This window comes from Hermetia illucens, chromosome 4 (genome assembly GCF_905115235.1).
Source record: "Hermetia illucens chromosome 4, iHerIll2.2.curated.20191125, whole genome shotgun sequence".
Classification (NCBI taxonomy): Eukaryota; Metazoa; Arthropoda; class Insecta; order Diptera; family Stratiomyidae; genus Hermetia; species Hermetia illucens.
In genome coordinates this window covers 91,643,529-91,656,012 of record NC_051852.1, presented here as the reverse complement: position 1 = coordinate 91,656,012, position 12,484 = coordinate 91,643,529, and the positions used below count along the sequence as shown (strand labels likewise).

At 42.1% G+C, this 12,484-nt stretch overlaps 1 protein-coding gene across 1 annotated transcript in view; it reads left to right on the top strand.

Annotated features, from left to right (window-relative positions):
* Positions 1–12,484, top strand: part of LOC119653571 — a 53,880-nt gene that overhangs the window by 18,269 nt on the left and 23,127 nt on the right. The window contains exon 9 of the mRNA XM_038058299.1: positions 11,111–12,330. Within this exon, the coding sequence (XP_037914227.1) occupies positions 11,111–12,330 (1,220 nt within the window). The remainder of the gene's footprint in view (positions 1–11,110; positions 12,331–12,484) is intronic.

Here is a 12,484-nt window from a genome sequence, read left to right as displayed (position 1 = left end):
AGGCTGTTCGCCTGCAATATTCAGACTGAATTCTAGGTATTGGTTTTTCGATAGCGAGACCGTCGCCACTCGTCAGTGTGTGATCAATTCTAACACCTTCGAAATACAAATTACTTTCCTTCTTCTGCATGTGACCAGAACTGCCGGATTTGGAGGTGCAGCGGTGCTCATGTCCTCATTCATAAAAGGTATCGTCTCATCACGCAGAGCATTCTTCTGTTTTCCACTTAACACTTCACTGGTTTGTGGTGTCCGGTTTGCGTAGATTCGACCACCCAAACTGGCATCAAGCCAGTTCCGTTCACATTTCTGGGTTTCCCTTCTTCCACTTGTTCGGTAAATTATATGGGAAAGTTGCTAACAGGTAGGATTTACTCTGTAGTTTCTTCGGCAACTCCCATATTTGGGTCGACCATCGTCCGGGAGCGGCTCCATTATAAGAAAGCGTACAGAAGATTTTTCAAGTCAGTCTAAGTGCTTCCTCAATGAACACCGGCAGGGACACGGAGCGGTTTTGATATAGCTGCCACAACTCGAACTTTAATTTTCAGATCGCGGTAGAACAATATATGTACCTGTTCCTCTTGTGCTAGGTGTTGCCGGAAAGCCTAGCAGATGAAAGCATTTTTCTTCTAACGTTGTTTCTCCATAAGTAACCGCGCATAGTGTATTGCGTCAGTAATTTCGCAGTTTTTAACAAACTCGACTTTGTTCGCGGTTACTTAAACAAATGATAAATATTCAAAAAGGCATTGAAAAATTTTCATGGTATGGACTGCTTTCCTTTTTCCATATTAGAAACGGCAACGCTTTCTTACCAGTCAGATGGTGTCCTACCATCCTCAATAATAAGACTGTACAACACACTGATCCAGAGTGTCGGGACCCGGCTCTTCCTTTTCTAGAACTCTGTCAACACGTCCTGTTTTTAAGGTTTTGTGTAAAACAAAACCTTATTAAAATCAGTTTATTATCGCAGTTTTCTCGGAGACGGTTATAGCGATTGACACCATGGTGGAAAGATGGGAACTGTTAGCGCTCACGCATACAGTGAGTTACATCCTTTTACGTCGAATTTAAGGGCAGGAAAACCCCTCTTAAGTTCATCCTAAATCACGAAATTTTGCAGAAATGTAGACTACATCATAGAGCATCCTACCAAATTTGGTGGAAATCGCATTATTACTAACAAAGTTATAATAGGTCAAAGCTGTCGCTTTTTTTGCAAATCCAAGACTCAATATCACTTGAAAGTGGATATTTTCACATAATATATGCATATATTATGTGCTACTAATACTAATGGGGCAAATGCCCATTCAAATCTATTTATAAAAGAAATACATAAAACCTTTCATATCTGAAGCGTCTAGCTTCCGGTTTCCCGACTTGTTTTTTTTCAGTCGGCGCTGTTTTGTGCCGTTTTGATGGCAAACATTTCCTGAAACCATGATTGCTAGGAGAAGAGCAAAGGGACGTTTATGAAAAGTAGCAGCTACTCCATCGTGCAAGTAGAGATCTCTAGTTAGAGCTGGGCAATCGCAAAGGAAATACTTGAGTGTTTCTCCCTCCTCTCCGCAACTTCGGCAGTGCAAATTATAGGGTATGCCAAATCTGGCGGTATCCTATCGGTCAGTGCTCTTGATCCATTCCCATCTAAGTTCTTATGGCCGGGAACCCGAACTGGACTACCTCACTAAGTGACTGTCGATTAGCATAGACCCCATTTCCTTACAAAGGTTCTCTTGCAGAGTATAAGGCTACAGAAGCCTTCTTAGCCCTCAGTTCTTTATTTAGTCTCTGAATCACTTGGGATCCAGAATCACATCGAGATACTTTACATTGAACCAATGTGTGCCAATCTTTGTCCATTTAGTTGCAGGAGGTGAAATCCGATGCCTTGATCGTAAATAGCATCAGCTCTGTTTTGGTTGAATTCATATCGAGTCCGCAAACCCTTCCCAACGCGCCCTGCACGATTTCACTCATAACTCCTGACACCAATATAACCAACGGCATACATCACCCCTTCATCCTGTTCCTGAGTTTCCGTAGAGTTTCATCCAGAGCGCCGAAAAGATGACGCTACCATGGGTTATGGGATGGGATTTGTATCTCTTCAGGCAATCCTTGTATGGCTGTCTGTAGCAGATGTTGAAGATCTCCCTGATCAACTTCCTTTTCCAGTGTATCCAAGCACTCTCTGTTTATGCGAGGTAGAAAAATTTGGCTGTTTACTTGAGGTTCCTCCTCGTGGATAACGAACGAATCGTCTATGGAGATACTAGGATTTCGAAGACGTAGGAATTGGACGTCCTTATCTATGCGGATTTTCGACAACCAGCCAGGTTGACCTTTTTGTGGTGCATATTCGGTTAAGAAGTGAGTTGCGTGATCAGTTGAGATAATAGTTGGTTCCATGAGCCGACCATTAAATCCCTTGATTTTAATCCCATTATAGAAAACCTCAGAGATATCAATACCCATATCATATTGACTACTTGGGTTATCAAAGCCTGTTTCAAAGGAGCTTTGCCAGTTTCTGTGTCTTATCAGTGAAGGTACCAAAATTTAACGTACGAACACGGATTTGTGTGACGCGAACTAATTTGTTCACGTGAAATTGGTTAAGTAGGTTGATCGCCTGACGTGGAATCTACCACCAAGAGAGATGAGGTAGAATTTATCACAGTGAAGTAACCCTAACTATATTTATTTCTATCTTTGATCTCAGCATTTTATTTATTTTTTATTAACTTTACTTACTTACTGAAACCAGGATGTTATATAAATAACATAAGTAAACCTATAGAACGAATATATTTGCATAAGTTTGTTAGAGGCGAGCGTAAACTCGAATTCGTTTCATCTATATTGTAAAAAAATTAGTTGGCCAATGAAAGGTGCCTAAAATAGAAATGATTTTTAATATGTATTCATATCAATGAAAAAACTTGTCCAAGACTGGAAGTATGGCGATGGTCATGCCGAAGTCGAACTGTTGAGATATGCGGATGCGTTTACGCACAAAGTGTTGAACTTTCGTGACAGTATATCAGCAGACTACCAACTAAACAGCTTTCAAATCAGGAAATTCCCTGGCATCCGGACCCATCAGCGATCGAGTTCTATCTTCTTCAAAACAATCTTGTACATTTAAGACTGAAAACTTCTCTGTCGCTAGGTATGTAAATTAGTGAATTTCATCATATTTCCGATTCAGTCATGGGTCTAAGTTGCCGATGAGCCATGTAGTTCTTTCTGCCTCTTGACTCGTTTTGGCAAGCGAGTTGGCACTTAGTTAGTGACTCTTCTCCCTTGTACATGGCATTGTGTTCCTTAACAAGGAAGGCAACGGGAATCATTTTCGCGATTACCGTTACATCCAGTAAAGCTCTCTGCACTTGTGCTTGCGATACACCAGTCTATACTTCCGTGCCGTAAAGCAGAGCAGACTTCGTTGCACTCATTAGAAGACGTCTCCTGCTAGGTAGGGGATCACCAAAGTTTGCCATTAACCAACTTAGGGCCTAAACTCCAGCTGCAGCCTTGTCGGCTGTTGTTCTCAGTTGCTCGGATAAACTCATCTTTGTGTCGAGTGTCAATGCAAGGTACTTAACCGTTATCAATTCGCCGAACGATATGGACGCAGGGTGCGGATTCTCTTTTTTGTCAGGATGATTACTTCGGTTTTCTCCATCGCAAGGCTAAAACCATGAGTAGTTATCAATTTGCTTATCCGTCACATCAATATGTCACGGTTGCTTTGTGCCTGTTCAACAAGTGCTGCATAATCAAACAGGCGCGACTCTTCTGGCATGTCGAGTCTTAGTAGATTATTGTAAGAAGGGTTCCAAGATTCCGACACTAGGATGAATTCCTGCGCTATCCTCGACGTGATCTCCATCCTCCTCTAGGCCTCTAGCGTCTTTTCGAGCAGTGCGCGGTTTCTCATATAATCGCTCAATACGAGTCGAGATCGGCGGTTGTGTGCCTCAGCTTGATGAACTGCATCCATGAGCTGCATGACACCCTCCTCCGTGGATCTTTCTACTCTAAAACTGAACTGTTTTGGAGATAAGTCACCTCTTGATGAGCTTTTCGAGGAGGGTTTCGCGTGGTGAGTGGAATGCAAAAGAAGAGTTTTGTTAAGCTGATGTTTAGGTAGCAGTAGGACGAATAAAGAACCACTGCTGAATGCAGTGGCAACTCCATCAAATATATCTTGTCATCACTTCATCATCAGGTTATAACCAGAGTGATATTTGACTGTGTTCATGCGTAGTTTCTAACAATTAAATTAGCTAAAATTATTGGATTTTTTTTCCTTTCACGCTGAAGATGGGAACAAGTCATCATCATCAACGGCGCAACAACCGGTATCCTGTTTAGGCCTGCCTTAATAAGGAACTCCAGATATCCCGGTTTTGTGCTGAGGTCCACCAATTCGATATCCCTGGCGTCCTAGCCAAGCCATCGCTCCATCTTAGGCAGGGTCTGCCTCGTCAGTGGTTCCCGAAATATCGGTATATTCGTATTAAGATATATCACTACCCGAAAAGAAAAAAACATGTCCAATTATTTCAACGGAGTGATATTTTAATAACAGAAAAAAATTTACTAAGGAACTTTCTGTAACGAAATTATTTCATAATTTGTTTTGGTTTCCGAAAAACTAAGGTAGTTTTTCTTTTTTGGCACGGCTTTGGGTGTTATGTAACTTGACATCTACATTGAGACCTTGTTGGTTCATTGTACTCGACTTCCTCGTCTAACGGAATATTCCGGATATTCGTTTATGTATTGCAGGATATCCGTTAGTGGATGTGATGTTACCCGGTGGAACTAGAGGCCATCAGCCCCAAACATTTGATGTCTGATCCGTACATAGGCGGGACATTCACATAGAAAATGCTTTATGGATTCCACTTCCTCATTACAGGGACACATATCATCTTCCGCAATCGTTATTCTGAACATATATCCAGCCAGTAAATTATGCTGTCAGAATGCCCACAAAACGTTTGCAAGTTTTCCTGCTTTTCGACAGGATAAACTTTATATGTTAGGTTGTTAGGCCTCTGCCACCTGTCATTATGGAAAGCTTGTTCCCAGTTTAAGAAGGCAGCCTTAGCCAATGGTGTTGATACTCCAATGGCTGGTTCCAGTCCGAGCATGGAGGCGACTGAATCCTCTCATTTCTTTCCCTCTACACCAACGTGCCCCGGTACCCAGTGTAGTTCCACCGTTTTAAATCTAGAAATAGAGTTCTAGTTATCGCTGCAGGTTATGATGCGTCTGCCCTTCAACCGCTAGTCAACCATCCAGGTTGCCACCCTTAGGATCGCATATACTTCAGTTTGCAATATTCGCTTCAAATTGTCCAAAAAAAGCCCACATCTCATTTTTACTTGCGAGGTAGTCGCCGACTCCAGGACCCTGTTCTGTTTTTGAGCCATCAGTATAGAAGATGTCAGTATATTGTTCCCAGTTTTCTCTTCGTTTCAAGATAACTTAAACCCTCTACCAAATAGATGCGAGAATCAGAAAGCTGGATTCAGTTCTCCTAATAACTCTCTCAATACTTTGTGCCCACCACGTCCATTGTTTCCCCATAGATCTAATCGCACTAGTCTATGAATAGCTTTCGATGCAATGCTCTGAATAAATAAATTAAAGGGCTGCAAATTGACACACAGTTCTTTGCAGTGTGCCAAGTTTACAGCGAAAATTTCTTTGTTTCACCTTAACCCATCACACTACGGATGCATAAGCGAACATCGGCCTAATGGCAGCAACATATATCCACATTACTACCTGAGGCCTAAGTCCCCATGTCGAGGCAAAGGTCCGTCTATACAGCCCATAACCTGTGAGAGCTCGTTTCATCTTTACCTCTACATAAATGTTCCAAAGAAGCTTCTTGTTTAGAATAGCTCCAAGATATTTCACTTCTTCGGAGAGTTGAAAGGTTGTACCCCTCATCCCTAGAAAACAAAGACCATTCAGTTTCCTCCTTTTTGTAAATAATACCATTGTGGTTTTGTTTGGATTTACTAAACTCTATTGGCATCAATTATCAATTAAATCGAAGACGCGTTGTGTGGTTCTACACACCGTTCCGAGATCTCGAACAACTAGCATAGCTGCGTCGCCCGCATAAGCTTTGGCAGATTTTACAGTTCGCATAGTAGTGAGTTGATCACCATACTAAACAAAAGTGGCGACAGCATACCTCCTTGGGGGCAACCTTTCACTCACTTTAGTACACAGCAGTCTCTTCGCTGGCATGGCATAGATACAATTAAAGTATCATCAACACCATGCTCTATGGCGGCATCAAAACGTTTTTGGAACGGCACATAGTCAAACGACCCTTCATCGTTGACGAACATCCCCACCGCGAGCTCACCTTTCAGAGTCACATCCTCTACTTTTGGAACTAGAGAATGAAGAACAAACCCACAGGGCCTTCTCACGAATGTGACGCTCAATCAGTCTCTCCAGACGAAAATTATGTTAAGCTGATTTTTTTGAAGTTCTTTTGGATTTGAGGTTTAGGTATGGAAACTATCTTAATCTTCTCTCAACGGTATGCACGTAGCCCATGTCAAGACATCCTTGAAAAATATTTCTTAACAGTCGCTTTGAATATTCTATACCTTCCTTTATCATTCCTGGAGAGATGCTATTCATGCCAGGTGTTTTGAAATGTTTGCTGGTATGGCAGCTCTCACCTTTTCATTGGTAACAACCACTCTCGCAGTGTTCTAATTCACCTTATAACACTTACGTGTTGAAGGGATTGCAGGAACCGCCAACTCTCCTCCTGCTACTTCTCTCATCAGTTCTGCCGAAAGATGTACTTCCAAAAGGTCTGCGCTGATTCCTGCCCGTAGTTTGTGAAAGTACTATCGGGTTTTCTAAGAGCGTCCAACTTGGCCGACTAATTCCTTTTAAGGATCCTGTACAGCCTTGAAATCTCTCTTTCGTCTTCCAGTTCCTCACAGCGAGACTCTTATAGTCACACTGCGATGCCCCGGAAGTTTAACCAGTCTTCATTCTTATTGCTTTTGCAAGCGCGGTTCAGAAGTCATCTGGTTGATTTCCATTTTGTCACTTTTGCGCCGGGAAATAGGACAAGCCTCTTCAAAGCACTGAAAGTTTGCGACTCAGAGTTTCCAATTTATTTTCTAGCGCCAAAGTCCTTAGTCGCCTAGGGCGCTGTACTTTATTGCCAAGAAGTTCATTGAATTTTGTCCAATTGGATTTCTTCATTCTTGTTTAGAGCAGTTTCTTTAAGTACCTTTAGAATCTAGCTCACGATCGGTGCAACTCCATATCGATCGCGGATATCCTCATTTCGAATGTGATCAAAGCGTCCCCCAACGCAACAACACTTTCTACGAGTTTATAGGAGACTTCTCAAAGGTATTCGAAGATAGAGCTTGCCATAAGGTCAATTGGGTTTCAACTGGTCAACACTGTACGACAAAGCAGATTGTCTTATGGTTGTGCTTAATAAGGTCGCTGGGATTCACTTGCGTATTGCATCCGCCTTTTCCCCAAGTTCAACATTGATCGCTTGTATGTCGATCGACAGTGGAAGAGCTATCTTACTGATCGGATAGCAGATAAGTTGAGTAACCCGCTTGGGAATATCGATGAGCACTGAGCGGCCATCAACAATGCTCTTTTCTTGGGTACTGCGCAAGTCATCAGCCATCATCGAACCGAATCGATGAACGGAAAGGATTGAACACTCTTTTGATCGCTTTGAGAACTCTGATACCGTGCTAAATATCGGGAACTTCAACGTAGTCTGGCCGATGATAAAAGAAAATTCACTATTGCGCAGATCAGAGAAGCGCAGAACGCAATGATTTCAGAAATGTATACCGCATCACGAAAGAACTGGAATGTGGTCGCAAACCTTTTGATGGTTCTATGAAGGGCGTTAACGATTGACTCCTCATCCAAGTTGACGAGCAGCCGAAGAAGTGGAAGAACACTTAACCACGGTTCTTAACCGTATAGCACCCGGTGAAGCTCCGTTTCTTGTTGATGAAATAGTCGCCGTACTATGCGGATATGGACTGGATGGATTTCTCTAAACAGAAGAGAAATCATTCCGGCTATCAGTGCACTCAAACGTAGTAAAGCTTTCCCAAAAAATGCAAGCAGGGATGATCCTTAAGAAGGGTACTCGTTTTAAATGTGCCTCCTGCCGTCGTAAGATAATAGTTAAAATAATCCTGGAATACATCAAAGAAGCTTGATTGACAGAAGATAGACTACTATCCGCTCTGGATCCTCCTGCATTGACCACATCAACATCCTAAAGATCATTTTGGAACAGTATGCGAAGTTTAGATTTTCGCTTCAGCTGTTCTTGATCGACAACGTCAACGGCGAGTGTTTTTGGCGTGCTCTATGCAGAAACAGCATTCGGCTGCACCGAGGTAAATTCACAAAGTGATATGAGGTCAAAGGCGGAGTCCGCCTGGGTTGCATCTTGTCAGCGATATTCTCTCCTCTTGTTATCTATGACTATCTTTATGCTGCCTTGGCCGGAGGAAGTCGAGGAGTCCAATTGACTATGACATCTTTCCTGAAACACGTCGACTACGCTGATGAGATATGTTTGCTCTCACCGGATCATGGACCTTGGTCAAATGGCTCTGGATTTTGGAAGAGGCAAGTCGATTTGGACTGAAGATTAACAAAACATGTTGTCCAGATAGTTGAGTAGTTAGAGCACAAGACTGTGCTCACTAGTTGCAGTGAGATTTTTATCGTAATTTGACGTCGGATACCATTCGACTCAGCTGTGAATGGATACCTGAATCAAATCAAGGTAATAATTTCCGGCGAGCGCAATGCTAACCACATTGCCTCCTAAAGGGCACAATAATCCTGTAGTGCACCGTCACGGTCTTGAATGAAGTACTCCAATACACTTCAATGCCCTGATCCAATTGGATTGTTGCGCAAACGATTATTATTATAAACATCAAAAATATGGTTCTTGATCTGATGGGTCAGCACACTCCCCTTTTTGCACTAATGGGGAAATCATCGAAGTGTGCTTTCTGCTCACGTTATAACCGAACTGGATGTTTCCCAGCGCATCAACAAGGCTAGATTCGCTTTAGCTGGTTTGTCTAAAATCTGGATATGCAGTTATCCCAACACCAAGATGAAGTTGAGACTGTTCTGTTCTGTGCAAGTGCTCTTTCTGTGTTGCTATATGAGAGTTGCACAAGTGAAAGTGAACCCCACTGTTACCCAAAAATTTCAAATCGTCGTGCACATCTGTCTACGTCGTATCATCGGAGTACGCTGGCCTGATACTATAAAAAATGAAGAACTTGGTCGATGCAAAGACCAGTTATCCATGTCGTCATATAGGAGGGGTGACAATTCCATTGCTGGCTATGCTTTGTAATAGAACCCACTTTCCCAAGATGGCCAACGAGTGGGTCGCCACGAGAGCACTTGGCGCAGAACAATAGAGGGGGAGTGTGGATAGCTTGGGAAGTCCTGGGAGGAGCTGAAGCGCATTTCGGTGGACTGGGTTCGATTGTGTGTAGGCGTGGCTGACGCGCTAGACCCCACCAAATGGCAAATAGCAACCATATAAATAATTTCGAACCGGAACCCAAAACCAACCTGTTTAGCAACTGCATTCATGAATTGAATGGTTTGTGAGAGCCAGCTCAAGCTGAATCGCAGTGGTTTGAGATTGATTCATATCAACCTTTTTTCGCCGTGCGATTCAGCTCTCTCTTATATACCGGACATGTGCAGTTGCGTCGTGCTACTTATTCTCGCACAACAGGCATCTTTGATCTGCCCAATTCATGATGATTTCGCACTTTCTGCACCTTTTGCACCTATCATGTTGGCTGATGCATAGGTTAGATACTGTGGAACCCCTTAAGAAGGCTCCGTGCATCTTTTGCTAATTAAGCTATGTAAAGTCGAAGAATGGTATCATCCTGAAAGAATCGGCACCGATACTACTGGTGTGGAGGCGTAATCATTAAAGGAAACTGATTAAACTTGAAATTGATACTAATATTTCCTTAGCTTATGATATTTTGGTTTCATGATTTCCTTCCTGCATTCTATGTAAGTTCTTATTCTAGTGGAAACTTCATGGAGAGAGAGATGATTTTCTTTAACTGGTATGTATGAATAATACACGCCAATATACTCACATTTCAGAAAGTATGAAGGCGAGTCTAACCACAAAACTAATGTATTTTCTTTCACAGACAATAATACTAAGCTCTTTGTATTATTAGACATTTCACGTATGATTGCAATGAGAATTTGAACTGTTTTTCTGAGGAATTTCACCTTACCTTTGCCTTAGGGAGTGCGATAGGAGAATAATTTATAATAGTTAAGTACAAAGCTCGTTCAATACCAACACGTTAAATTATAAGTAGGCACCTGATTTATGGGAAAACTCCACATTACATAATATCAATCCTCATTATTATACTTGGTATTACCATGAATGGAGATTTGAGGGTTTATATCTTAGAAATTAACACTTTGGGAATACCCTAAATTACTAGTTTTTAGGGTTCAACGAGTCAGCACTTTCTATTCCATAGTTGACATTAAGTATGCGTGAAATTTGCGGGGTTGTTTTTTTCATCAATATTTAATATACGTAAATTCTGGGAATTGAATCGAATGAGGTTGACCCAATCGGGGTTGATTTATATGAAATGAGCAACCAATATGGGCGGCATGAACCCTACCTCTAATATATCCATTATTTATTTTTCTGCGCCATATCTACAGGCTGACTAGTCTAAGGCTTTCTCATCGTAAACAAATTCCAAATTTGGAACATATCTATGAGCAAGCAAAATAGTGACTTGGATAGCAAAGTAGACACCCTTAAGAACACAAAACATGTTTTGAAATTTTTGAAAATGTACCCCCAGAGTATAGCGTAATTATTGTATTTTTAGTTTGATTATAATCCAATCTGCTTGATGATTCACAGCAGAAGTAGAATAATTGTTGAATATATATTAATTTTTTACATATTAACACAATTGTAAAAAACAAATAAATACAAAATCAGATGGCAGAGATCCTACAAACTACGATTTTCAACCTGAGTGGATTCTTTTCTGGACACGTCGCATGGATCAAATTTACGAGGAGGAAGTTGACAACTTGAAAATGAAACTAAGGGATCGTTTAAATCTACCCTATCATAACCACGATCTCAAGGATAAGCGTTATCACATTGGTAATCAACGCCAACCGACTAGTGCTTTTTCACAGATTCGTCAAAGTATGGATAATATGGGAGGTGGAGACTCAAATATGATGGGACCTAGAGGACAGCCCTCCATGGATCAGAATAGGGCAACTAACATCGGTCCAAATGGACCACCGATGATGGGTCCAGGTGTTCCACAGATGATGGGTCCAGGTGGACCTCAGATGATGGGCCCAGGTGGGCCGCAGATGATGGGACCGAATGGACAGCAGATTATGGGACCTGGTGGACCGCAAATGATGGGCCCGAATGGATCACACATGATGGGCTCGAATGGGCCACACATGATGGGTCCGAATGGGCAGCAGATGATGGGTCCAAGTGGGCAACAAATGATGGGACCAGGTGGACCGTCTATGATGGGACCTGGTGGCCCTCATATGATGGGCCCAGGAGGAGATAATATGCCATTTAACATGAATCAAATGCAACCTAATGTGGGTCTATTTAATATGCCACGACAAAACATGGGCCCGGACGCGCAGCAACAATTCAATATGCCGCCCCAAAATATGGGTGAGTTCAGAATGCAACAACAAAACATGCCTGGGACACGTCCGGGTCTGCAAGGCATGAATCAAAATACACAAGGCGGTCCCGCTCAATCGAATGTTGCGCATGGAGTGAAAGCAACCCCATCAAAAGAAACTACCGATAATCGTGAATCAATTCGAGCACAGCAACAACGCAATATTCGTCCTTTGATGCCTGAAACAGAAGCAAGTCGACAACAGCAGCACCAGCAACAAGCACGCTCGAATGTGCAACGTGGAAATGTCGAAGAACAGGAACATAGAAAGGATCAATCACCATTAGGTAGAAATATGCGGGGCAATCAACAAATGGTCGGGAAAGAGAAACAACGAATGGATGACACAGCAGATCGTGACGAATCAATTGAAGGTCCATTAAATATGGTATCTGTTCTTCGGCTGTTAACTGCACTCGAAGATCACTTGGGAATTCTAGGACCCAGGGTTGTTGATTTAATGTCAAAAGCCCTCACTTATGAAAAGGTAATTATTGAAAGTATGAATTTTTACGTTCCCTGATTTTATTCATTCTTTATAAACGATAATACGAAAATTTCCCATTATTTTGTTGTCCTAAAAGAAATGTGTCAGTAGCCGGTTGCTTTATTGCAATTCGAATTTTTCTTCTGAAATGTGT